At 55.1% G+C, this 25,079-nt stretch overlaps 12 protein-coding genes across 12 annotated transcripts; 3 read left to right on the plus strand and 9 right to left on the minus strand.

Annotated features, from left to right (window-relative positions):
• Positions 1 to 11: 11 nt before the first annotated feature.
• Positions 12 to 1,551, minus strand: BAUCODRAFT_63852 (uncharacterized protein; the record flags this gene model as incomplete). The annotated part of the gene is made up of 2 exons (XM_007674932.1): positions 12 to 126; positions 194 to 1,551. 2 exons carry the CDS (start codon positions 1,549 to 1,551, stop codon positions 12 to 14), a joined length of 1,473 nt encoding a protein of 490 aa, XP_007673122.1.
• Positions 1,552 to 2,006: 455 nt separating this feature from the next.
• On the minus strand, positions 2,007 to 5,307 carry BAUCODRAFT_353091 (uncharacterized protein). Its single transcript, XM_007675177.1, has 4 exons — positions 4,900 to 5,307; positions 4,081 to 4,849; positions 3,467 to 4,030; positions 2,007 to 3,414 (listed from the first exon to the last, which is right to left on the minus strand). The coding sequence occupies exons 1-4, from the start codon at positions 5,059 to 5,061 to the stop codon at positions 2,309 to 2,311; spliced, it is 2,601 nt and encodes an 866-aa protein (XP_007673367.1). The 5' UTR covers positions 5,062 to 5,307; the 3' UTR covers positions 2,007 to 2,308.
• Positions 5,308 to 6,317: 1,010 nt separating this feature from the next.
• Positions 6,318 to 6,509, minus strand: BAUCODRAFT_119434 (uncharacterized protein; the record flags this gene model as incomplete). Its single annotated transcript, XM_007675178.1, has 1 exon — positions 6,318 to 6,509. One exon carries the CDS (start codon positions 6,507 to 6,509, stop codon positions 6,318 to 6,320), a length of 192 nt encoding a protein of 63 aa, XP_007673368.1.
• A 7-nt stretch (positions 6,510 to 6,516) lies between these two features.
• Positions 6,517 to 7,026, plus strand: BAUCODRAFT_30280 (uncharacterized protein). The gene has a single exon (XM_007674803.1). The coding sequence runs from the start codon at positions 6,734 to 6,736 to the stop codon at positions 7,013 to 7,015; it is 282 nt and encodes a 93-aa protein (XP_007672993.1). The 5' UTR covers positions 6,517 to 6,733; the 3' UTR covers positions 7,016 to 7,026.
• A 132-nt stretch (positions 7,027 to 7,158) lies between these two features.
• On the minus strand, positions 7,159 to 10,393 carry BAUCODRAFT_63305 (uncharacterized protein; the record flags this gene model as incomplete). Its single annotated transcript, XM_007674908.1, has 6 exons — positions 7,159 to 8,607; positions 8,668 to 8,768; positions 9,681 to 9,740; positions 9,796 to 10,106; positions 10,158 to 10,208; positions 10,272 to 10,393. 6 exons carry the CDS (start codon positions 10,391 to 10,393, stop codon positions 7,159 to 7,161), a joined length of 2,094 nt encoding a protein of 697 aa, XP_007673098.1.
• A 914-nt stretch (positions 10,394 to 11,307) lies between these two features.
• BAUCODRAFT_30282 (uncharacterized protein) lies at positions 11,308 to 12,787 on the plus strand. The gene has a single exon (XM_007674804.1). It carries the CDS (start codon positions 11,662 to 11,664, stop codon positions 12,481 to 12,483), a length of 822 nt encoding a protein of 273 aa, XP_007672994.1. The 5' UTR covers positions 11,308 to 11,661; the 3' UTR covers positions 12,484 to 12,787.
• A 483-nt stretch (positions 12,788 to 13,270) lies between these two features.
• Positions 13,271 to 14,239, plus strand: BAUCODRAFT_30283 (uncharacterized protein). The gene is made up of 2 exons (XM_007674805.1): positions 13,271 to 13,741; positions 13,801 to 14,239. Exons 1-2 carry the CDS (start codon positions 13,604 to 13,606, stop codon positions 14,083 to 14,085), a joined length of 423 nt encoding a protein of 140 aa, XP_007672995.1. The 5' UTR covers positions 13,271 to 13,603; the 3' UTR covers positions 14,086 to 14,239.
• A 12-nt stretch (positions 14,240 to 14,251) lies between these two features.
• On the minus strand, positions 14,252 to 16,156 carry BAUCODRAFT_21581 (uncharacterized protein; the record flags this gene model as incomplete). Its single annotated transcript, XM_007674675.1, has 1 exon — positions 14,252 to 16,156. One exon carries the CDS (start codon positions 16,154 to 16,156, stop codon positions 14,252 to 14,254), a length of 1,905 nt encoding a protein of 634 aa, XP_007672865.1.
• Positions 16,157 to 17,152: 996 nt separating this feature from the next.
• BAUCODRAFT_30285 (uncharacterized protein) lies at positions 17,153 to 21,052 on the minus strand. The gene is made up of 2 exons (XM_007674806.1): positions 20,506 to 21,052; positions 17,153 to 20,427 (listed from the first exon to the last, which is right to left on the minus strand). The coding sequence occupies exons 1-2, from the start codon at positions 20,976 to 20,978 to the stop codon at positions 17,457 to 17,459; spliced, it is 3,444 nt and encodes a 1,147-aa protein (XP_007672996.1). The 5' UTR covers positions 20,979 to 21,052; the 3' UTR covers positions 17,153 to 17,456.
• A 1,220-nt stretch (positions 21,053 to 22,272) lies between these two features.
• Positions 22,273 to 22,930, minus strand: BAUCODRAFT_63217 (uncharacterized protein; the record flags this gene model as incomplete). Its single annotated transcript, XM_007674901.1, has 2 exons — positions 22,273 to 22,720; positions 22,779 to 22,930. The coding sequence occupies 2 exons, from the start codon at positions 22,928 to 22,930 to the stop codon at positions 22,273 to 22,275; spliced, it is 600 nt and encodes a 199-aa protein (XP_007673091.1).
• Positions 22,931 to 23,895: 965 nt separating this feature from the next.
• BAUCODRAFT_353431 (uncharacterized protein) lies at positions 23,896 to 24,354 on the minus strand. The gene has a single exon (XM_007675179.1). It carries the CDS (start codon positions 24,141 to 24,143, stop codon positions 23,940 to 23,942), a length of 204 nt encoding a protein of 67 aa, XP_007673369.1. The 5' UTR covers positions 24,144 to 24,354; the 3' UTR covers positions 23,896 to 23,939.
• A 43-nt stretch (positions 24,355 to 24,397) lies between these two features.
• BAUCODRAFT_30288 (uncharacterized protein) lies at positions 24,398 to 25,007 on the minus strand (the record flags this gene model as incomplete). Its single annotated transcript, XM_007674807.1, has 1 exon — positions 24,398 to 25,007. A coding segment is annotated over exon 1 (263 nt), but the record flags the coding sequence as incomplete, so codon positions are not given.
• Positions 25,008 to 25,079: the final 72 nt, after the last annotated feature.

Below are 25,079 nucleotides of genomic sequence, written 5' to 3' on the forward strand. Positions count from 1 at the left end.
AATTCTTAGCGTTACTCCATATACGTGACCGTCTTGAGCTTCAAGAACTCCTCGATGCCCCATTGTGCGTTGAAACGGCCCCATCCTGACTTCTTGACGCCACCGTGAGGGAGGAGAGGTTCGTCGCTGTGAGTGAGATCTTCGTTAGCATTCCGTTTCCAGACCGACATCTCCGTAGATTTCATAAACTTACTGAATGCTCATCGAGTTGATATGCACAGCGCCCGTATCAATCTCCCTCGCAATCTTCAACCCTCTCCCCAGACTCTCGGTGAAGATAGCCCCACTAAGCCCGTACTCGGTATCATTCGCAATCGCAATCGCCTCCTCATCCGACTCGATGGCGATGATCGAGACCGTCGGGCCGAAGGACTCGGTGTAGAAGATATCCATCTCCTTCTTCACCCCACTCACGATGACGGGACGGATGCGGTAGGCGGAGGACTCCTTCGCCGCCACATCACCGTACAGCACCTTGGCACCCTTGGACTCGGCGTCAGACAGCAATTTGTGGTTCTTCTCCACCGTCGCCTTGGAGACGAGCACGGGCGCGTCGTTGGCGGGGGCGTAGACTTTCTCCGCCGCGCCCTTGAGCGCCTCGGCGAACTGGTCGAGGACGGAGCGGTGCACGAGGATGCGTTCGGTCGCCATGCAGACTTGGCCGGCGTGCAGGAAGGAGCCAAGCGCGACTTGGAACGCCGCCTTCTCCACATCCGCATCCTCGCACACGATCGCGGAGGCTTTCCCGCCAAGCTCCATGAGGACGGGCTTGAGTTCTTTGCCGGCTTTGGAGGCGATGATGGAGCCCACGAGCGTGGAGCCGGTGAAGTTGACTTTCTTCACGATGGGCGACTCGATGACGGCGTTGGTCACGGCCACGGCGTCTTCGGGACGATGGTAGATGACGCTCAGCACGCCGTCGGGCAAGCCGGCTTGCTTCATGATGGAGCCGAAGGCCCAGAAGGTCCGGGGGCAGAGCTCGGAGCCCTTGAGCAGGACCGTGTTACCCGCGGCGAGAGCGTAGACCCACGCGCGTGCGCCGAGGATGTAGGGAGCGTTCCACGGCGCGATGCCGAAGATGACGCCGTACGGCTCCTTGAACACGAGCGCGGCCTGACCGTCGTGCATGGTGTTGGGGATGGCGCCGAGGATATTGCCCGCTCGGCCCGCGACATCGCGCAGGTCGGCTACTGTCGTGGTCAAGTTGAACTGGGTGAAGCCCTCCAACGCGCCCGTCTCTTGCATCATGTAGCCCGCGAGCTCCTCGCTGCGCGACTCCATGATGTCGGCGGCCTTGAGGAGGATCTCCTGGATCTTGGCGGGTTTGGCGCGCCGCCATGTCTTGAGCGCTTTTTCGGCGGCGTCGAGAGCTTGCAGGGCGTGCTTGGGGGAGGCGCCGTGGGCGGACCACAGTTTCTCACCCGTCGATGGGCTTGTGATGTCAAAGGTCGCGTCTGTGGTCACTTCCTCGCCTGCTATCCAGAGTGGCACGGGCTTGGACGTGTCGGCGGTGTGGGAGCCATTGGCGTGGCCGTTAGTATGTCCGTTCATGTCGTCTGCTTCAGCCTTCCCAGCACTGAACAAGTTCGATTCCGGTTGATTTTGCGGGTTCTGCTGTTGGAACTGAGGTAGGTCTGGATTCCAATCTGCTGTGGGCAAAGCTTGAAGGGCACCAAACGTCCTTCGATGCTCTCCAGGAATCATGACGGCGTATACCGTTGCAATTTAAGATGTTCTCCATATTGACGCTGGTTCCCGCGAATAGGTACCCGGACCGTAGCTCTGCCCAGGTCTGGAGCTACCGGGTGACGAGGACGGCTGGTACGAATCAAAGGCAGACGGATGAGTGGGGGGCGTGAAACAGCGGGGCATTGTGGTTTCCTTCGCTCGGCAGATTGAGCGGATGCGCTTGACGATCGCTGTGGGAGTCTTCGATTATATATTATGACGAGTTTGGCGGAGCCATAGCGGATGAAACAGTCGCTCGCCCTGCCTTGACGCGAAATATTCGTTCTGTGCGCGAGGGGCGAAGCGTAGCGTCATTTTATCGCACTACCACAGCACCACCTCTGTTGGCATGTCGTAGCTTGGCATTGACGATGTAGTACGGTTGTTCAAAGTGAATTCAAAACGAATCCATAGGTTTACTGATGGTTTTAAATGCGCCATCTCAACGCTTGCTTCGATCGATGCAATAGTAAGACAATTGAGTCCACTATAGGCCAACGCACCATCAATTTCCCACCTGCACGTGTCAACTACACCGGATCTGCCTTCCGAACTTCTCTAGCGAAGCCAGTCCCTGCCGCTATCTCGTTCGTCGCGCTGAGCGCCCAGGCACCTGATTCAGCTTGTGCACTCCTTGCGGTCCCCTACCTGCGCTAGCCGCCACAGTGACATGACGCGGACGAGGACCGCTAGCGTGAGAAAACGACTGCTGCGTCTGCGGCGAGTGCTGGCCTTGTACTTGCTGCGAGGCAATGTTGATCGGCGTAAAAGCACTCGACGATTGCTGGAAAGGGAGCCCCACCGGGAATGGATGTGACTGCTGTTGATATGAAGTTCCGCGTTGACCCATGACCGGCATCCGTGGCTGTAGGCCCATAGCGTACGGTGAGTTCGTGACCGGTATTGGCCCGGAGACGAAGGTTGGAGATATAACAGGAAAGGGGGCGGCAGTGACATGGCTGATGGGTATGGCAGGCGAGGGCACGCCGATGGTGGCTGTGCTGCTTGGCGGCGAGGGCAGAGCACTTCTGCCAGCCATTTGCCAGCTAAGCGGCTCAAACAGTTGAGGAGCGTACGATTGCAGCCAAGAATCCTCGAGTAAGAACATCCCGGTGTTGCCCATGACAGCGTCGCCAGACAGGTCAGTCGTCGATGCCGTGTCCAGCTGCAAGGTTAATGGCTGTTGCTGCGCGCTCGATTGTCGCCGCCCATGCTCCGCTTGACGCTGTCCGAGCTGTGCTAGACCTGTAGAGATGCGGTCGACGGCCAGCTTAGCAAGCTTATGGACTCCATTCTCCGCCAGCTCGGAGAACACGACGAAGGCTTCCTCAACCAGCCATCGGTTCAGCAGGTCGCCGGTCTCCCAAGCGTCGATGATCAGGATCATGCAGGCGTTGAAGGCTTGCTGGCCTACGCTCCAGCAGATCAGCACCGCTGGCTCGCGGTGACGGAAGAACAGGAAAGCCTTGAGAAGTTGCAACGACGATATGATGACTAGTGACCTCCCTCGCAACGGTGCGGTATGTGATATGAGCTCTACGGTGTTGTTGCTAAAATTTGGTGGAGCGGCTGGTGGTGGCATCATGGGTTGGGATGGCGAGCTGTTGCCTGATGACGAGGCTTGGGTGCGCTCGATGCGCTGCCGGTTTAGTAAGATCAAGAATGACTGGACTTTGGCAAACAGCGCTGCGGTATGTCAGCTTAGTCTAGAGATTTCCCACAAACACCTTCCACTTACTCGCCGACGTGACTTGAAGCGGCCAATCCGGCAGCTGAGTCTCCTTCCGCGACCAACTTTCATTGAATTGCAGCGCTGCCGGCATTGTATCCCACAGACCGAGTAGCTTGTCGGTAAACTCATCGATCTTGGTTACGCTCATCATGCCATCGCTACCCAAGATCTGCCGCGCCAGGATAGTAAAGTGATCGACGAACTCGCCGAGTCGCAAGACCGTAGGATTCGTTGTTAGAGACTCAGGCGGAGGACAATCACCCACGCCCGAAATGCCCAGCGGTCTTCCAAGCGTGACGGAATACTGTTGGTCCATATGGAGCATCCACCACCAAAGTGTACGGCGGATCATGGACTCTCGAAGCGGTCGCGTTGGATCCAGGCATTGTGGGTTGCGGTGCAGGCCAATGGAGTGAGCCATGCGTATGGTAGTGCCGAATAGTGTCCACGCATCGAGAAAGCGGCCACTGTTCGTGAGGTAAGGTCCCATTATGACGAGAGTCTGGATGCCAAGCAGTGTAGGCTGGTTCATGTATGAGGCGTTACGGAGTGCTTGCATGCTTGCCGCGACTGGACATATAGTCAGTACAACGCGCTCGACGAGGCAAAGCGATACCTGCTGTAGAGATCTGCCTGTTTCATCGTCTCCGCCATTGCACCCTTGACCCATTTTCCTCCTCTCCGATCATGTTCGCCCATCTGCAATCCTGTCGCAAGCGTGACGAAGATCAAGGCCAGCATATCAGGGCTCCTCACCGAATTGCCTTCGACATCTTCAAGGAAGCGCTCAACTTCGCTCTTCGATACACTTTCGGGAGAGTGTGGGAAGGAGCTCAACGGCGCACGGTGTCGGAAGGAGTCCAAGATTGAGAAGAGCTCATTCCGCTTCGGCAGGACGCGAATAAGGCCGTCGACTGCGTGCTCACCAGTCCAATGTTGAACGACCGGGAAGGGGTACATGGAGTCTTGTGCACCGTACATATCCTGCGCTCGCGGTAGTGGAAGCGGTTTCGGTGTTGTGTATGTAAGTGACTGCATGCCAAGTTGCAAATGTGCGAAGTCATTAACTACGTTGGCCAGGCCCGGCGTGCCGAAGTACAGGTTGTCAATACGTTCTCCGGTCCTGAAGCGGCGCTGTCGGACACCCGCTGCTTTACCTGCAGCACAGGGGCTCTTGAGCCCTGCGTCTCCGATGTCATTCTCACCAGCCGAGTGCGAAAGCGTCGCAGCTTGAAGGCGCTCGCGTAAGTGTTGGTTCTCTGCACGCAGCTTGCGAAGCTCATATGACTGCTGAATGGGACTGTAGTCGTTGCCTTCTCCAACGACGAACTCGCATTCTTTGGATTGGCCTCTTGCACAACACGCGGAGCACGGCTTTATCCGATCGCACTATGGGAGCGTTAGGCTTGCACCAGTATACTTTGTGGGCTGCAACAGACCTTGACCTTCCGTACTCTGCACTTCGTGCAGGACAAAAGCTGTCGGCTTTGTAACTTCTTGCGTCGATCAGCAGCGCCATCGCCATGCATCAGCTCAGCAGACCCTTGTGAAGACTGAGGATGCGGTTCTACTGGGCCGTATTCTCCTAACTGGGTGGCCATCTTATTGAGGTAATCAAAGACGGTATGCTGACACGACAGCTACAGTCGCGCTAGGTCGGGAAGACCGGCAAACTGGATACTGCGACATGCGAGCTAGAAGAGCGACAGAAGCACAACATCATGTCTGCACCAGAGTCTTGGGTTGGAGGCTGCTGTCTTAGCCACGTTCGCAGGACTCTTGAAGTCGGTTCGATTTGGGTGACCTGATATGGGAGCTTACGCGGTGAGGAAGGCATCAGGTAAATCTCCCTGCAGTGAGGCTTCCGTTGATTGCGATCCCACGGCGGAAGGTGCCTCAAGCGTCATCGCCATACGCCAGCGTGCGATTCTGAACTCAGACCTGCAGAAAGTAAGCGAGTTACAGCTGCCTCTGCGCCAGCATCCTGGAAAGGCGTTCCTGTGTGGTGTACCTAATCTACCATGGCGCATGCAGTAGCGGCGGCGGGCGAGTAGCCGGCAGGTTTGGGCAAGCCATTGGCGCTGCTAAAGCACGTCAATTGTGACACAAGCTTACGATATTTCCTTGATAGATGCAGGCTGGCAAGCGCCAATAGAAACATTCGTTAGGCGAGGCAAGCATCTCAGTAGGGGCAGAAGTCTGTCGATACGTTGGTTCTAGCCAAAGTATGACAGATCTCTTGCATGCACGCCTCGCATATGACGATCTAAGGATGATCGACCCAGGAGGGCGGTTAAGCATATTGTCGATCGATAACCCGGCCACTTTCTGACAGGGCCCTAGCCCGGGCTCACGGTAAACGAGCGCCTCCAATGGAATATCCACAGCACACAAAAGCCATTGCGGACTCTAGCTACATAGCATCTGTCAATGCCGCCGCGTTGAGATGATTGCGTTTTTATGGCGTTTAGGGTGGCGTGGGTTGGAGCAGCGCATCGCCATCCTCGTCACAGAATACGTGCTCATGCAGTTTGCTTCGATCCATGGCATTCGCTGATGCATCGTCATCACCCCTGCCCGCTTTTAGGCCTGGGCTTGGATCGCGTATACCAACGCAACCTCCTGACAAGATGCCGTAAGAATGTTCTGTAGACCTTGCTCCCACGCTTTGTGAAGGGGGAGAACCGTAAAGTCGGTGAAGGTTCTCATGCTCATGGCGCAACCCTTGACGTACAGGCGTTGCAAGGTTTTCCTCCCGTACGAGCCCCCCACGGCCCTGTGAGTGGAGTTAGACAATTGAGCGGCTCTCGCGTGCGGGTATCCTATCAACTCCGGGAACGACGCGATGCGGAGCATCCTATTGGCCGAAAGGCGAATTGACAGCATTCCTCGCTGGCGTCCTTCGTTTAACATCCTTCATTTGCGGTTGTTGTGCATAGGAGAAGCGAGTGGCTTGCAGCGGTAGTTGCCCCTGGCGTGCACCAGTGTCTCCGTTGGAACCACTGGCTGCGCCTTCAGCAGATCTCGATAATCTTCTGGCAGCGTCCATCTGCACGCTTGTTTCGCAAGGCCTTACCGAGCAAGGTCAAACGTTGCAATAGCTAACAACGGTCACAGCTTCGGGCCGGAACTTCAACTTTATGGTTACCGGTCTCGCCGAAGCCTACGGCCGTGGCTCAGAAGAGCGCCCTTTGGGAATGGATACGCAAGCAATATTGACGCACTTCATCTTGCAGGTACATCGATTGGTTCGGCAGTATCATCTGAGCAGTGATGAAAGCGGTGTCTACATCGAGCGGAGACGGAGGAACAAGCCACGTCCCAGCAATCGGCGTCTCTGATAACCCCAAACCAGGAAGGCTGCTCGTAGGAAGAGCCTGGACCTTGTCCGACTGTTATAAGCCGTTGTGCTTCCTTCGCCACCTTCCAGATGAAGCTTTGTACAGGCGCACGCCAGCATCGCGCCGTGACACTGCGCGCCTTGCCTATTGTACCTCATCCGTGCGGTTCCACGGAGATCTCAACGCCTTTGTGCGCACATGCCCCGAGCCGTAAAGACTCTGTTCAGTGTTCCAAAATAGTTGAAGCTACCAATTCGTAACAGCTACAATCATGGCTCATGAGCATACCACGTGCTCCAGTATATGCATCCAGTTGTCTCCACTATATCTTTCAGCGCCAAGAAGGACATGCCCCTGCTAGCTCGACGGAATGCCCGTCTGGTTCAATGCGAGTAAAGCAAACCATCCACCAACCACCGGGCGGTCCAGGAAGTGACCGGTACCTTCAGCCCAGTCACCATTGATCGCGTCGTACAGATCAGTGACTGGACCATTCGTTGGCGTTTCGTTGATGAAGTTTGCGATGTCCGAGATGAAGAGGTTAGTGGTATTAGGGGCTGCTATAGCTGCGCAGAACACCTCCCAGTCGCTCTTCGTCCAGTTGTGGCGAGTATCCAAAGCAACGCCATAGGGGTCTGCCACGGTCGGGTAGAAGTTTGATTGCATCTGATAAACCTCCACGGGGACAAGCTTCGTCTGCAGCAATGCATCTGCGTAGAGATTATACAGCAGTCCGTGGGTATCGTTCATGCCGTAGGCAAGCGTGGTATGCGGTGGACTTGCGTCCTGCGCGATGCCGAGCGTCTGCCATTGCGAGATGTAGCTTGCAGCAATCGAGCTGTAGTTGGCGCGGTCCGACGCATGACCAGTCATGTTCGCAATGACGGCCATTGCCTGGATACCGATGATACCTTTGAGCGCCAAATTGGTCTGGTTGGCTAAAGAGCCAGCGAAGTCATCAGTGCTAATCTGATTTGACGGGATAAGAGAATCGTTGACTAGATAATTCGTCCACTGGGTGAGAAGCCCGTAATGCTGGTTAAGATAGCTCGTGTCGCCAGTACGCTGCGCATACGCCAAAGTCATGATGAGCATATTGCCACTCTCCTCCACTTGCTGCACCTCTGTACCGGCTGTCGTGGCATTCGGAAAGTAGCCCAGGTCGTGCGCAGCGTACGTGCCTTGAGTAAAATAGCCAGCTTCTTGAAAGATGTACAAGGGGTCGAGCATCATCTTAAGCAAGGTAGGGTTCAGATAGAGGATGATGGGTATAGTGGGGAAGATAACATCGACCGTCTGTATATCGCCATCCGAACTGATCTCCTTGAGGAAGACGAAGTCGCTAGTGCCGTTCGTCACGAACGCCAGCGCGTTGAAGGCTTGCCTCACGACAAGAGAGGTAAGAGTGAGGTAATCAGCTCCGCCCTTAGCGACAGAATCGGTGTCAATCCGGTTATCCAAAGCAGTGGACAGACTTGCAACGTTGCTGTAGTCGTTGTAAAAGAAGGTAAGCGCAGACAGCTCGTCTGAGTAAGAAGTTGTCCAGTATGTCGCAAGAGACTGAATGCCATTTGCGTTCTGGAACTGGATCGAATTCTCCTGTGCGAGGTTGAGAGTGAAAACAGACTCCACAACGCTTGAGCCGACTGATCCGAGGTCAACTGCAAAGCTGTAAACTGGGTACGCATCGTTGATCGCTCGGTAGTTGGTATCCTCAGTATTATTCAGTTTGCCAGAGCTTGTGAACTGGCCACGGACAGTGACGTCTTCTCCAGATTGGAATGTCAGCCCTTGAACGTTCTCCGTCTGTGATTCGCCAGATGTCAGCTCAAGTGCTCCGATACGTTTGGCAATGAGTTCACTCACGGCGTAGTACCAATAGCCCCAAGAGGCTTGTTGATTCTCCTCAGAGAACTCTCGTTGCAGCTGTCTCCAAAACTTGTGATACGCGATTCCGCCCGCAGACGCTGTGCCTGTTGCGGTAGGCGACGTGTTAACGGGAGTAGAGCTGCTCGTTGAAGCGGTCTGACTTGACGTTAATGAGCCGCTACTCGCCGTGCTGTTGCTGCCAGGAGTGATACTGCTGCTTGAGGACTGTCCTGATGATGTGCTGGCTCCCGAGGACGTGCTGGCTCCAGAGGTCGTGCCTGTGTCCGATGTGCCGCTGGTCGCCAAAGGGCTGGTCCCTGAAGCTGTAATAGTCGCAGAGGTCGCAGTGCCTAACCCTGCACTCGTGCTGAGGCCTGTAGTCGTGCTGCCTCCTAACGTTGGTCCGTTGCCGGACGTCGCTTGGCTGCCCGACGTGCTTCCGCTGCCTGACGTGCTTCCGCCGCCCGACGTGCTTCCGCCGCCCGACGTGCTTCCGCCGCCCGACGTGCTTCCGCCGCCCGACGTGCTTCCGCCGCCCGACGTGCTTCCGCCGCCCGACGTGCTTCCGCCGCCCGACGTGCTTCCGCCGCCCGACGTGCTTCCGCCGCCCGACGTGCTTCCGCCGCCCGACGTGCTTCCGCCGCCCGACGTGCTTCCGCCGCCCGACGTGCTTACGCTGCCCGACACGATTCCACTTTCTGACGTGCTTTGGCTCGGCACCGAGGTCTCTGCCGGAGACGCTGAAGACGTCTCGGTAAGGCTGCCAATGCCCGTAGTCTCGGTCATCGACAGCGTAGCTGACCGCGTCCGCGAACGGGATAGGGAAGCTGAAGTTAGAATCGATCGCCTTGAGCTTGTGCTGTGGAGTCGTCCACTCGCACCGGAGTGCGTCCAGTTTGAACCAGACCACGTATTGTTACTCCAGGTTGCCTCCTTTCTCGCCCAATCTCGTTCCTCGTCCGACCACTCCGGGTATAATTGGGAGCTTCGCTTACCATTGCTTGAGGTACCGTTGCCGGTGACCCCGTACTGCCACTGAGCAACTTGACTGCGGTCTCCCGATGTCCACTCTGCGGAAGCGTAAGCTACAATGTCGGCGGACACTCCGGAAAGATGTGCGCTTACCGGCAGAGACGTCCGTGTACAGTTGCACACTGTGCTGCTTGCCATCTGTTGAGTGCACCTGGACTGACATGTAGGTGATGGGCATGCTTTGTCTGAGGAAATCATCCGGCGTGACAGGGCTGAGGAATGTGATGTTCAAGGACACTGGGCCAGCGGTCATGGCAAAGATGCTGCGGGTCGAGGTATACGAGAAAGAGTTTTGTGTCACCACGGTTGGGAGCGGGTCTGGGTTACCCATCCAAGTGTATGTAGTATTGTCGACCCTCACCATCCCGGTCCAGCCGGTGATCGCGCCTGCCCAGAACGTAGCCCTGTAGGGCTTCATCAGCAGGAGGATAAAAGATGAATAATGCCTTTCCTACCATTGTCCAGCAAGGTATCCGCCGTTGCCGCCATCACTGCCAGCTTCCTGCCTAGAATTTCACATGAAGATCAGCATCTCAACCTGGCGCGTACCTGAGGCTGCCTTTTCGTACCACGTGCTAAGGTACGGCGATCGTACAGCGAGTGGTAGTGATGGAGGACGAGCTGGAGAGAAGCTTGACTGCGCGACAGCAGACCCAACCAGAAGTGCAACGAATGAGATTAGCCAGACCATGATGAGGTCGTAGGAAGTCCGCTTTGGGAGGAAGTCGAGACGGTGCGCTCAAACAAAGTGGGCTTCTCTGGTTGCTACATATGGTACACACGCATGAGATCTTCCTCTAAAGATCCGGACTCCGGCGTCGCGCCAGCATACCGCCATCTGCACCTGATCGAACTGTATGCACGGCTTAGAAGAGTGGTCCATGGTTGGCCCTGTTCCCACTTCATGATGCGATCAGCAGGATCTTGACGGGACTTAGGGATGTGGAGGCGAAGGATGGTATAGCTGTGATTGGACGTATCAAATAAATTGCATGCGACTTAGCTTGTTTGAGTCCCGGTCTTCTCTACCTGCGGCCGAAGGTGCCTCTGGGCGCTCGTCCTCTGGGCTGGAGGAGCATTCCAGTAGCCTCAAGGACTACGAATGATCTACATTTCCGCATGGCATCGGAACACTAATCCCCGCCGTCTCCTCCACAACAGGATATCGTGGAGGCTGGCCCCAATCCGATTGTCACAAGCGCTGTGTGCTTGGAGTCCGGTGGTTCATACGCTTTTGGAGCGCTTGAAGGTGGTTGGAAGGCTATACAAGGTGGGTATCGCTTATTTCCCAAATCAGTTGCGGAAGCGGTGACTTCGGTAGGTCTCAGCCGCTTGAAGCGGGTTGACAGCATGACGAGAGTGCTAATGCAGGTACCGCATCAAAGCTGCCCAGCCAGCTCTGCTTCTTGATCGGGATAGGCTTCAAGGGGCCGGCACCCTATTCTGTTCGGAGTAGAGCATCCATGGCGCTGTACTTAGCGCAGTGATCGGCCCTGTAGGCTGATGCTTCGTAAGACGGGGGTGGATGGGTGCTTCTTCCGTTGAAGAGAAGTGCGGGTCTCTGCTGTAGCACGTAGTTATGCTTGTACTGAGGATCAGATGGTCAACTTGCGGGCATAATACATTGTACGAGACGCCGAGTTACGCCAAGTTCCCATGAGGCGTTACGGACTTATGGTTGTGGAAGCGTGGTTCGCTGGTCCACCGAAGACTGACCAAGCTTGGCACAGCCCTTCTCCGTCCGGGGTTCGGCACAATTGGGGCTCGCGGCTCTTCTTCACGCCACCAGAGCAAACAACGCACGGATTGGAGAGAGCACATCGAGGCAACCAATCGACTCCTACATCGCGTTGATCTCTACAGCCACCAATAGCCACATCACGAGTACTGGTCGGCCCGTGGTCAGTGGCGCTAACCCGCAGCCTACACTACGAGATCGAATGACGGGCAATACAAGTCATGGAAGTTAACGAGCTCTCGAACGCTGAGAGCGAGTTTCTCGAACCCTATCTACCAACCCGTCAACATACCTACGATGAAAGCGTTGAAGCCGAGACAGCAAGGGTTGAAGGCGATGAAACCGATCATTTCCCGTTCGTCACATTGACATACGCGTCGTCGCTCGATGGCATGATTGCACTTGGTCCTGGCTTGAGAACAGCATTGTCAGGTTCCGAATCGAAGAGCATGACTCATCACCTACGCCAACGACACGACGCCATCCTTGTAGGTATTGGAACAGTCCTCGCAGACGATCCGGGCCTGAACAGTCGACTCCCAAGTGCCCTGTATAGGCTACAGCCACGACCAGTCATTGTGGACCCCAGCCGTCGGATGAACATTAAAGATTCCAAGGTCATTCGCCTAGCAAAGATGGGCGAAGGTAAGAAACCGCTGCTCATCCATGCCGACCTCAATGGGAAGCAGTACTTCTCCGAAGAGGAGACGTGCGATCGGCTCCACCTCGCGACACCGATCTCAGGGGAGTTGCGAGGCCAAGAACGCCCAGAGATCCCTTGGGAGTATATCCTCAAGTCGTTGAAATTGAGAGGGATCAACAGCGTCATGATCGAGGGCGGTGCGACCGTCATCTCAACGCTGTTGGCGAAGCCTGAGCTCGTCAACTCGGTGATAGTCACCATTGCGCCGCAATGGCTAGGGAGAGGTGGCGTGGGGATTGCGCCAGTTTCGACGAACGGCTTGGTGGAGACGGCATGGCAGCAGTTTGGGGCGGATGCTGTTGTGTGCGGGAGATTTTCGGTCGCCAAGCGAACGATTTGATCGGTCAGCGTTCTCATCGGTATAAGCAGCACTGCAGGCGTTTCTGGATTATGAAAGCGTCACGAGCGATGGCGCTGGCGGGAGGCGATCGATGATATCCTGTCGTATACACCTTTTCCCCCATGCTCTACCGCCTTTGCAATCATATCCGTCTCGCTGAGCTACTTAACGCTTCTCTAAAGTGCTCTCGGTGATCGATATATGTATCTGGGATGAGTGGTTTACCGACTCTGGGGATCAATAGCCTTGCCAGACCTTGTGGAGTACAATACCTAGCACACTTCAGTTCTCGTCCTCCCGACTCGAAAGACGCCTTATAGCTATTTCTACTGCTGAAGAGATCAGTCAGTGGTAAGATGGATCATTGTATGTTTACTCATCAAAAGCTCGGCGAAAAACACCTTGATGTCTGCCACACTCTTTTGATTCCCGTCTTTCCAACACAATAATTCTCCTCTAGCTACTCGATGCTACTACACCATGTTACTGGCAAGTCGAGAGGACCGTTGGAATGCCAGCTCAGTGATCGCGATGGCATGGCTCACAGCTCGGCGCAAGTAGCTCGATGATTTCCCTCCTCTTCCTTGTTCTTGCCCTTCCTGGTGCCATTGTCCTGTCCCAGACGCTCCTAGGAAGTCCTACTGCTGAGTTGGTCAACGATATCAGAGTATTGGTTGCTGACAGCACCCAGACTGTTCGAACAAGTGTTCCCTCGAAAACCCGCCAAGACGCCGGTCGGTCTCCGCAGACCCACGGCAACAAGTCCAGGCCAAGCTTCCTCTGCAATTTGGAATTAACCAGCATCCCATTGCCCCGAATGAGTTGTAGCTGCTACAAGGCCGCGATGTGCGGCCATAATCAGAACGTGCAAACAGGGATAGACGGTCATCGCGTGGTACTTTCGCGGTTACAACAGCTAATCTCACCGGAATGGACGCTTCGAAGACAAATGAATCTCTTCCGGACCCTCTCTGCCCCGCGGTGAAGTTGACGATGATGACAGTGGGGTCAGAAAGCATATAAACAGCGAGGGGAAGAGCGTAGTATACCTTTCTCTCTCTCATATTCTCTCCAGACTTGAGAATCGCATACACCTTTCCCAAGCCTCAATCAGTTCAAAATGTCTACCTACAAAGGCGTCTGCCACTGCAAGCACCACCAATGGGAGGTCACGCTCAACGATGAGCAGAGCAAGCACATCCTCTGCCACTGCGACACCTGCAAGATCCTAGGCGGCGGTGCTTTCACCATGAACCAGGTACGGCAGACCGCACTGCATAATCCGGTACGCGCCAGCTAACGATAGGACTGCGCCAGATCATCCCGAAGTCTGCGCTAAAGATCACCCAGGGCGGCGAGCCCTCCAAGTACACTTACAAGGGTGACAGCGGCAACAGCGTCGACTGCTACTACTGCCCACATTGCACGACCCACATCTACCACCACCAGCAGGTCATGGGTCCAGACACCATCATTCTGCGTACGTCACTGCTTCCGGAGGGCCGCAAGAACTTTGACGTTGGCGCCGAAATCTACGGCAAGGACAAGATGAAGTGGGAGAAGGAGGTAGCGCACACCTTCGATGTTCTGCCGCCGCAGTAGATGTATATGACGTAGCTGTATAGGAAAAGCTGGGTATCTTAACGAAGTAGATCTGCCGAAATGCCGGGCTCATAAGCCCGACTGCTCTCCCATTGTACATTCCCACCCACAATCAATAACAAATGAAACACCAGTAAGCATTCGGAGGCTGTATCCTCCCTACCAATCAAGACTTAGCTTTGTTCGGGTTCTGCCGTTCAGGCAGAGGCGTGGTCTTGAGCGACATCTGCTTCATCCGCTTCTGAAGTCCGCCCATATCCATAGTGCCGCTCTGCCGCTTATCCGGCGCAGAGACATAGGTATTGATGCTGAAGGCGTAGATCGAGGACGAATCGTCAGGTGATCCCATCAACGCCTCAATCGAAAAGACGTTGCTGACTTGTGATTGCCGCTTCATGAGCAGGTCCTGAATCTGGGAGATATATAGTTGTAGTTGCTTGATCTCCCACTGGCGAAGCTGGCTGCAGATGAGGAAGCTGTCCCGATCGGTGAACTCACTCTCTAGCTGGTCCAACTTGGGTGAGTGATGTCCCGTGCATCGTTGTTGGTGGTTGAAGCTATATCCGCAATGGCCGAACGTCTCAACGCAAGTTTGATGCCTAAGCAAATCTGACTTGTGGACAAAGCCGATCTGACATTCGTCGCAGGTATAGGCCGTTCGACCGCTGAACGCCTCGAGGTGCTTTTGAAGATGCGGCCAAAGCTTGCTCTGTTCGCTCTCGAACGGCTGGTTGCAAAAGACGCAGATCAAACCCTCTTCTGGGGAAACAATTTTGCTCTTGCCGTTCTTCTGAATGACACTAATCTTAGGCCGGATCGGTATGCTAGGCCGGTACTTCTCATTTGTTGAAGGGCGCCTTGGCGCTTGCGTGGCGGATCGATGGCTTTCCGCAGATGGCTTTCTGGAGGATGACGCGTCCGAGGCGGCTTCCCGCTGTTCGTGCTGCTCGCTACGGTAGTCGTAGGTCGTTATGGAAGGCCTTTTCGGCTCGTGGATAGATGAATCAGTCATGTCAATCGCAGAGTCGGCTACGCTGGACGTGCTTCTTTCGGCTTCAGCACTAGTTTGAGTACTGGGCCGACGCAAAGCTTCGCACGCTTCATCCTCTGACTCTGCTTGAAACCAGCTTTTTTTCTTCGGTGCTGGTGGGCCCACAACCTCCTCCTCTGATTCTTCGCTCGAGAGAAAGAAGGTCTCACCGACGACACGGCTCCCTTGACGATGAACCTCAGCCCTCGGACTGACAGGATAGCCTTGCGAGATAGATGTTGTGTCTGTGTGAGGCGACATCGTCTCAGGAGGACTCAGACCTAGGATTTTGCTAGCTTTTAGATGACTGCGCCATTTCGCCGATGCGCTATCTGCATCCATTTCGCTTGAGTGTCGGCTGCTCGCTCTCTCCGACAAGATGGTGACAGTCTCAGGCGACCCTAAGCCCAACACTTTGCTGACTTTCAAGTGACTTCGCCATTTGGCGGCTTCGCTGTCAATCTCCATTTCGCTGGAGAACTGGCTCCACTCATTTCCTGGAGATATCGTGGTGACAAAGTCTCTCCCCTCAACACCAAGCATCCCCTGGTCCTCGGGTGAGGATTCAGTAGCATCGCTTTCCTGCCGATGTCCGCTGGTGAATGTCGCCTTGGCGTTAGCGGCTGTTCTCTTACGGCCTTTGTGCGCTTCGTTCTCGTGTCTGGCGCGATCATGATCCCGCGTGAAGCTTTTGTTGCAACCTGGCTGGGTACACGCGAACTTCTCCAGCGGTGGAAGTCCGACAGTACGGCGATGAAGTTCGGTGTGTTTGTGCCTTGCGAGCGCGCGCTTCTCCGTGTAGGACTTACCGCATGCATCGCATGCGAAGCCCACTTTCTGCCGTTTGGACGGTGGTCCAGCTGTAGACTCGGCCTTCACCTCGTTGTCGGACTCGAAGTCATCGTCCCGTCTGGTCTCCTTCCTGCGTAATGATTGCGGGTCTCCGCGTAAGTCTGTCCGGTCAGGTGAAGCGCCATTTCGCACGCGATAAGCCTCAGGAAACGGTCGGGCAGCAGCCAGATGGTGAGACTGTCCCAACATCTTGAGAAGCCAAGGATCGGCTGGTCGTTTTCACCCCTCCACTGACTAGGAAGGACGGGGTCAGCTCAAATACGCGTGGACTAGCATAGTATGTCGGACGTGGTTGTTGCTTGCTGTTCCATCCCACGAACGTGGGAATGGGAGAGGCGGCACAGTAGCCCTGCGGACATTGGCACTTGTAGATCCGGCGTGGGCGGTCCGCACGTGCACTTGTCTCAGTCTGCACTAGCACCGCCGTGGACCCATGTTCTTGCGTAGAGATCGATGCTTTTGCGGCAATTTACGACTCAGTTGACCCTTGTGAACACTCTCTATACTCCCATGTTTGTACATGTGGCTACATGAAGACAACGTGGAGGCCACCATAATCTGTACCAGATATGTGGTGGTGTCTTGAAAATTGCTATGCCACGCTTCTGGAACTGACTTTATTGTTGTCTGGAAACCCAGGCATTGGAATGAGACATTGCGCAAGGCTGACCCAACGTTTGACCGCGAACCCGACCTCGGCTGTAGTAGAGAATCGAGAGTAGTGTGCCAATGGCAGGTATGACTTTAACGAGTAGTGGAGACGTTCAACATGGCGTCAGCGAGTATTGCGCTACCTTATCCTTGGATGGAGAACGCTTGTCGTCGCAGCATCATCAACCTCGAGGCTTCCTGTAAATGCTGCCCCTAGCTGAGAACTCGCCCACGCTAGATGACGCTACATTGGCGTTTGTCTTTCTCTAGACCTCGAATAGAAGCCTTCCCGAACCCGCAACACACGCTTCTCTCCACTACAAGCCCACCATCTCGTCTTGGTCTTCCTGCAAAACTGCTCGACGGTTCAAGCGCGACGAACCGAGTCTTCTCAACCCGCATTACCCGTCCTGCATTGGACCCTACCAATCTTTCAAGAAGCCGCAGCGCCTTCGTGCCTCGCTCCAAATGTCCGTGTCTTAAGATAAGCCATGACAGCAGGCGCTGCCATCGATAAGGTTGCTTCGTCGTCGGCATCAGAAGCCTCGAGTTGTCCCCCTTTACCTAGGTTCACAACCGTTTCTTCTACGCTTCCCAGGTGCTGGTGACGCATGGATAACGGCGGGACCAGTAGCAACGCTCAGTTTCCGTTACAGACGGTTTACTCGGTATATGCTCATTTTTGGTATTTTACATAAGCTATCGTACACCAGACCGCCGCAAAGCGTCCTGTACACAGCATCATCCCTTTGCATGTCGCAAGCATAGACGGTTGTGGTGGGCTTCAAGAGCCGACAATAGCAACGCACCAAGCATCAGCAGCCGCAAACATAGCCGTCTAAGCTGGGTAAAGGAAGCCGTCAGGGCCAGTGACCATCGGCATGCGTGGCACCTTCTCCTCGTCTTCCTCCAGCTCCTCACCCTCTTCATCTTCACTTTCCGACTCCTCATTGTATACATCCTCTCCATTTTCCATGCGGACCCTTAGTTCCTCCAGCTCCGCAGTAGTCTTCTTCTCGCGTTGACCCTTTGAAACACCCGCATCGCGCCTCTTGCGCAAGTTTTTGCTGCCTAGCGGCCTGCCCTTCTTGACCCCACCAGCATCAGCAGCCTCAACGCTGCTGCCGAGGCTCAACTCGCTGCCAGCTCTGAGCTGCTGAATGCGTTTCGGGACGTGCCCGGCCCAACGTCCTGAAGTCGGCGGCTTGAATTCGTTCGGATCGTACCCGTTCGCTGGCGTAGCTCCGCGGGAAGAGGCAACACTCTCAGCGCCGTCGACGCCAGTGACCGTGATCCGGGCGCGCTTTCGAGCCGGCTCCTCGATGACGCCGTCGAAGCGGTTTGGCTGACGCGACTGTCTCTTTCCAGCAAGTTCCGCCTCACCGAAGTGCCATCCCGGCACAGTGTCGGTCGGCTCAACGCCTGCCCGCCTTGCCCTCTTCCTCAGCTCTCTACCCTCGGCGTCACGCACAATCTTCTGCGCATCTGGATCCTGGTTACCAATGCGGCGTGGGTCGAATTGATAGTCGTACAGGTCCGCCTCCTTCATATCTTCGAATGTGTCCTGCGGAAGTGGCACACTGCCGCCTTTGGCTGGCTTGCGTGGTACCTTTGCGTACGGTGCGGTGTACTTGTCAAGCGCAAGGTATTCACCCTGTATCGTTTTCAGAAAGTTCGCCGCGTTGGCCGCAATCTTTTTGAGCTTCTCTATGCGGCGCTGTACAGGATCGAACTTAGTCATTGATTCAAGGACCATGTCATAATTGTAAGCTGGGAACACGTGGCGCATCTGGCGGTCCATCGGATCCTCTTCACCCTCAAGCATCGGTGGCGGGCTCCATCCCTTCGCCTTGAAAATCGGCGGTAGCACTTCGTCGAGCGGATCCTCTTGCTCTGTAAGCATACGTGGTTTGGCTGCAGGCTGCCTCGCCTGCGGCCTTGCTTGAGACTCGGTCACATTCGCTGCGCCAGGTGAGCGATCGGAAGCACGGCGCTCAGCCATGTGCTTGCGCTTGCGATGAGCCGCTAAGCCGACGTTAGCAACATCGACCGACGCACGCAGCTTCGCAGTATGCTTGGTAACAACATCGGTCCCACGTGCCAGTTGCACATTCGGGCCATCAGTCTGCTTCTTGCCACGCTTCGGGACGTTGGTGGTAAGCGCGCTCTTGTCGATCAACATGTCGCGGTGCTTGGGCGAAGGGGCCTCAAACATCTCTTCGTACTGCTGTTTGGTGAGACGGCCCCATTTGCCGCCGCCGCGGTAGTGCCATTCAAGTGTTGGAAACTTGTCGGGACCATCGACCTTGAGCACCAGGGCAGTAAGCTCAGGCGCGTTCTTCGGGACTTCCAGCTCTTCGGACGGCCTAATGCTGTTTCCCTTTGCACCAGGACCGCGAATGGCGATCTTGTTATGGCTGCCTGGTGGCGGGAGGCCGCGAGCCCATCGACCTTGACCTTTGTGGTGAAAGGTTTGCTCTGGATGGGCATTCACGTAAGCGGTGTCGTAGCGTGCAGTCGCATCACCCTCATCCTCATCATCGCCATCATCGTTTGCCGCGGTACTAGCGCGCACGGCACTGACTCGCGGTCCGCGACCATAGCGGCCTTGACCGCGGTGATGGAACACCTCTCCCGGATGAGCATCCACATACTCCTTGCTAAAGAGCAAGACTTCTTCCACATCGTCTTCGCGCTCACTCTCATCAGACTCATTATCTTCATTGGCTGGTGCTGTGTCAGGCTTAGGGCCGCGCTTGTAGCGGCCATTTCCGGTGTGATAGAAATCTTCATCCGGATGACTGAATATGTACTCCCTAGTGTACGTGGGTTCCTTCTCAGGCGCAGATAGTGACTTGCGGTGCTCACGGACGGGCGTAGCTGAACCCGTGGCTCTGGTTTTGGCCATTTCGACGTCCGATTTGCGCATGAAACGGCCGTTACCGCGGTGGACGAAATCGATCTCCGGATGTGCGTCGACGTAACTGCGGTCTACGGTGCCGTTGGCTTTCGCGTGACCGTCGAAATCGTCCTGGCTGTCGTCATCGCCGGCGTGGTCACTGTCGGCGTCGAAGTCGTTTACTCCGCTGTCACGTGCGTCGGCGTCGGTGGGATCTGGCACCCAGATGCTGGCACGGACCCCCCTAGGATCCGGACCAGGCTTGTACCAGCCGTTACCCTTGTGATGAAACTCAGCGCCAGGCCAGTTATGGAGGTCCGTCTTGTGGATTGATTGCTGGGCTCGTGGCTTTGCTGGACCGTCGCTAAGCCGGCTGCTCAAGCGACGCTGGGCTTGGCGTTCCTCGTTGATCTCAGCCTTGATGGTAAGTGCCTCCTTAGGCTTGATGGCAGGACGTGGGCCTCTTCTATACCAGCCGTTGCCGGTATGGTGGAAGACTTCCTCAGGGTGCGCTTTCACATAACCGATCTTGTAGGTCGGCTCGCCGCGGCCCGAGGCCAGATCCAGGGCAGCGTCGGTAAGGGCGTTGTCATCGCTCTCTTCTTCGGCAGTGTCGTCATCCTCTACAGACCAAACTTTGCGAAGCGAAGAGCTGCGAAGCGGAGTGGTCATCTCAATACTGGGCAGTGTGCGGCGTGCGAGGCGGGCCGAGCGCAGCTCGCTCGCTGAGGGAGATTGCATTGTCACGCTACGTTGACGCAGACCGTACTGAGGCGTGCTATCGGTCGCCGAATGCGAGCTTGAGTTGTAGGCAGTCCTCTGTCTCTTAGCTGGAGGGGCTGTCCCTGGCTCGTTCGGCTCGACTTTGATGGCTTTGTCGTCGTTAATCAATTCGACCTGCTGCACGCGACTGTCGAGATTGCTAAATCAGTACAAAGTTGAGAGTTCATGATGTGTTACAGCACACATGCTTGCACTCGAGACGTACCTTGACCGACGCTCCGGCACCAGACCTGGCTCCTTCTTGATCTGGTCTGCGGGCAAGTATCTACCCTGCCCGCGATGGACCCAGTCAATCTCAGGATGACTTTCTTTGTAGCTACGGGAGTATGTGCCACGTGCGTTGCGGCCATCAGTATCGTCGACGTCGCCGTTAAGGTCGACGTTTCTGTCGGTTGTCGCTTGACGTGGCGTCAAAAGCTTGGCCGACTGCTCTTTGGACAGCTTGATGGTAAGCATGCCGTTAGTGACGCTGCACAACTTCATCGGTTTGTCAATGGCGTCGACGATTAAAGTATTATGACGACGGTTGAGCAAGGCACCGCTACTGCTCTGATCACTGGTTGTTGATGACCTAGGTCTGACCGTGATCTCTTCCGACGACGACATCGAAGCGTTCGATGCAGTACGCTTCAACCCTGTTGTGACGCTTTCACGATCGCCGTGCGAGACGGCCGACATCGTGAGGGCAGTGTCGGTGGTCAATGATATTGGTGGTGGCTGTTGACGGTGTGGGTGGCCGACGAAAGAAGTGGTCAGAAGCTGTTTGCGGTTCAGGGTTTGGCCTGGTCTGCAGTTTCCCTTGGAATGGCTGCCTCCCAGCGAATCACAGCTCCGTCAGCATGCCACAACCGTCCAAATGAGCTCTAGCTCCTGCGCCATTCGGACGACGACACGATGCGCCGACGATTCGCTTCCACAATGCTCATAGTTCTTACAGCACGGCGCAACCCCAATTTCAGCTGTTATGCATCGAATGGGCATTGAATGCAACGCTTGCAGGCTTCTGTCGATTTGGTACTCTCGACAGGTTGTCCATGCAGTTAAGGGAGCATACCCCGATGTGTGTGCCATGTGCGATGTCTACACATCAAGCCGTGACGAAACAACACACTGTCCCTTAGGAGTTAACCAGCAGTCTTGTTTGATCGAAGTGGTGGAGCTATGCTGTTGGCGGGATCTTGTCGAAGAAGTACATGAGCTCGTGATACAGCCTGCGATGCGTTACAATGGCCATTCTTGACAAGTCAAGCGACCGACTTCGTGATCGCTGCTCCCAACTCTACAGACATATTGCACAGAATCAACCGAGCGTGATACCTCTCGGCAGACGTTCATCGCTGTATTTGCCTGCCGGCTGTTCGACGACCCCCACGGTCCACTGCACCCATTGCATTAATGCTCGAGTCTCCCATCGCAGACCATGGCCCGACGGGCTTATAAAAGACGACGTATAACCAAGGTTGTACTGGTTACGACCGCTGTTAAAGTTACGTCTTCATTGAGCCCAGAATGATTCGACAACCATCGTCACTGAGCCTCTCGAGCTGATAATAGCGCGACTTGAGGCTTCGAGGTAGTCATTAACACGACGGCGTTATCAGCCAGTCAGCTTTCTGCTATACATATACATACAAAATCGTAATCATGGCAGCGTAGCATTTCCATGTTGCAGACGCCTTGCACGAGCGCTTGTGATACAAGCTCTCACAAACCCCGCCCGAGTCAGTCCTGATGCTCTGTAACCACTGGGTACAGCCCGCTAAACGCCTGGTATAGGTGCTGATCGAAGCGCCCATGGTTCTCCCTCGTCCTTTCCACGTCCTTTGCCCGTAGAGAAGACGCTGTTGCGTTCCTCAGTTATTGTAGACGCACGCAGATGCCAAATACTCCAAAGATCACAGACTATTGCTCGCAACGCCTCTCTTTATAGCCACGTCGGGTGGTAGTTCTGATGGCGGCTAAGAAGTGACGTTTATGCACCGCCCGGACACGTTGAGGTAGCATTGGCCCAGCCGGTCAACCGATTCGCAATATCGCTGACATAGCAAGCAGTTGCGCCAGCTGCCTCGCTCAAATTGCCACTCTTCGGAATATATCCGCTGTTGTACCCTCTTGCCGCCGAATACGGGTTGCCGTAAATGTTCAGGTTCTGCACCAAGCCGTCGCCATCCGCTGTACCTTGCGTACCGTCTTGGATCATAGCGTAGATCGACTCGTTCGCATGTGCCCCGGAAAATGTATGTCCGTTGTGGGATTGCATGAGCCCGGGGTTGTTGACTCCGGTAGAGGAGGTGGTCGAGCCTACGCGCACACAACCCCTTGATTCTTGTAGCACGGTCGCGAAGATCAAGCGATGATCGACGAGAGAGGCAGAGGCGCGGTCCTGGATGGCGCTGTAGATCGATTGGATGTTGCTTTCGCTGTTGACAGATTTGTCAGTCTTTGATTGAGTGGACGCGAGAATGGAGAGGCACTCACGAATTCTGCGATTTGCCAAATCCATTGCAACCATGCTGCAACGTGTGAAGGTTACCTGCCCACATCTCGTTGAATGAGATCCAAGTACTCTGGTTAGGGAAGTTGGTCCATGCTCCCGAGTAATACTTGTACACATCCTTGCCCGTTCCCATCGGCGCCTCATTGTTGTCACTGTATGGGTTGACTCTCGTTGCGCCGCCGTACCAGAAAGCGGTCGTGTTCGTCACCGTCACGTTGGACAGCGAAGTGTAATCGTACGGCTTGTTCTGCGACAGCGCGACCGCAACGCCAGCCGCCACGCCAACAATGACGAGAAGTACCACGCCGATCACGGTGAAGACAACGCATTTTCGTCGCCGACTCCAAGGCTCACGCTGTCTCCTCGATTTCGGTGCGCCAGTGAATTGATCGTAAGAGGTTAGATTGCGTGAAGTGAGCGGCGCGGTCGGTGGAGGGCGTGACATTGCTTGACCGCGGTACGCTTCATAGCTGTTGTCGAAAGGGTCCTCATTCTCCGTCTTAGCAGGTGATGGTGTTCGTGGAATCGCATAGCTTTTGCGCGCACTGTCATCGTAGGGGTCTAATTCTTGAGCGTTTGATTGATAAAATGCTGCTGAGTTGCCGACCAGTTGGGAATATTGCTTGTTAGGGGCGTAGTATCTCTGCATGATGATTTTGATATTGGAGATCTGATGCGCAGGTGGGTTGTCGATAACAATCGTTGTGTAGTTGAGAAAGAGAATTACAAACGAATGTTAGTTGTTGCAGACGGGAAAGAGCAAGGTCAAGGGGTCGTGATCGACAAACGGAACGAATCTAAAGGAAACAGCCGGCTCTTATCTCATTCATTACTGTGTTGACCCACCCCGTATTCCATCGTCCAAGATCGTCGTCAGAGATGCAACGCCACTGGCCCTTGGCTAATTTAAGACAGCGGTCCGTTGCTGGGGAGCACGCCTTCCGCGAAACGGTACCAGGGTGCCGCCGCCAAGACAGCCCGCATGCGCAAGCGCTGGCTAAATCCATGAGCTTGTGCTATTTCGGCTTGGCAGGAAAGTGGCTGTTCACGAGATCTGATGGGCTCTGCGCCTCGAAGAAGGGAGGCCTTATCGATTCGGGTGAATGCTTGCCAGCGACAGTATCTGCTACTGCAGCCTAATACTAGCTGTATCTCACTCGTAAAGGTGAATACGTTCGTTGACCCTTTCTCCGCCCTCGGGCTCGCTTGAGGGCCGTTTTAGCACTTATGCAGGTACGTACAGTAGCACATCCATGTCGTATCACGGCGGTGGCGCTTGCGATCCTTCGTCCGCTACCACGCCGAGAATACGAGATCTCGATGTAACAGCATCCTACAACCACCATCACGGCCTGCAGACGGTCTTCTTGATGCTGCAGCAGCTTTTGACGGCATTATCGCGTTGGGATAGTTGACCAGTTCTATTTCTACATAATGACGATGCGGCAAATTTTCAAGTCAACCGTGGTCGAAGCCATTCTAAAAATCTATGGATCGTCTAGCAGCTTTGGAAGGTGCTATAGCGTTGGGATCAAGTGCAATCTGATTGTTGAAGACGAACCATTGTAGCAAAATTTCGAAGTGAAGGCTTGCGTTCTAAGGTAGCCAGAGAACCATGAACACCTACAACGACGAATCTAGACGAGGGAACACACGCAGGTTGCAGTTCTATCCAGAGACACATTGACACATCCCAACGCGGTAGCATGTCATGAGGGTTGTGTCAACGCTACGAGCATTTGTCGACTCCCGATGCGATCAGGATCCTCTACTCAACTCCGTTGGCCACCGCTTCCTCCTTCGCCGTCTCCGCCTCCCGCGCCTCCCTCTCCTCCCTTGCCTTACGGGCAACAGCATCAAGCTCGTCCTGTGTCAACGGATGGCCTCTCTCCGTCAGCTCCCGGAACGCGGCTGCCAGAACGCCTGGGGGAACCCCGTACTTCTTGACCAGATCTGCGCCCGTTTTGACGCTCGGGCCGGTATCCTCATTTGAGGAGTGCGCAGCCAACCCAACATGACGAGGCCTCAATGGCATGCTGAAGTTGCCAGGAGTAGCTGTGTCCGGCTTCTCGCCTTGGGATGCGAATCAATTAAAGGATATTGCCCAAGTCACCCGCTGAGGTACGTACCTGAACCGTTCACGGAGGTCTTCTTTGAGTCTGCCATCTTGTTATCTGATTACGTGCGTTGTACGGGTTCAGTGCGTAGATAGAAGGGTATCTGGATGGCTTGGAGTTGACTGTTTGTGCAATCGGTGCGTTGAAGAGCGTGTGCGTTTGTGC

The sequence above is a fragment of the Baudoinia panamericana genome (genome assembly GCF_000338955.1).
Source record: "Baudoinia panamericana UAMH 10762 unplaced genomic scaffold BAUCOscaffold_2, whole genome shotgun sequence".
Taxonomy (NCBI): domain Eukaryota; kingdom Fungi; phylum Ascomycota; class Dothideomycetes; order Mycosphaerellales; family Teratosphaeriaceae; genus Baudoinia; species Baudoinia panamericana.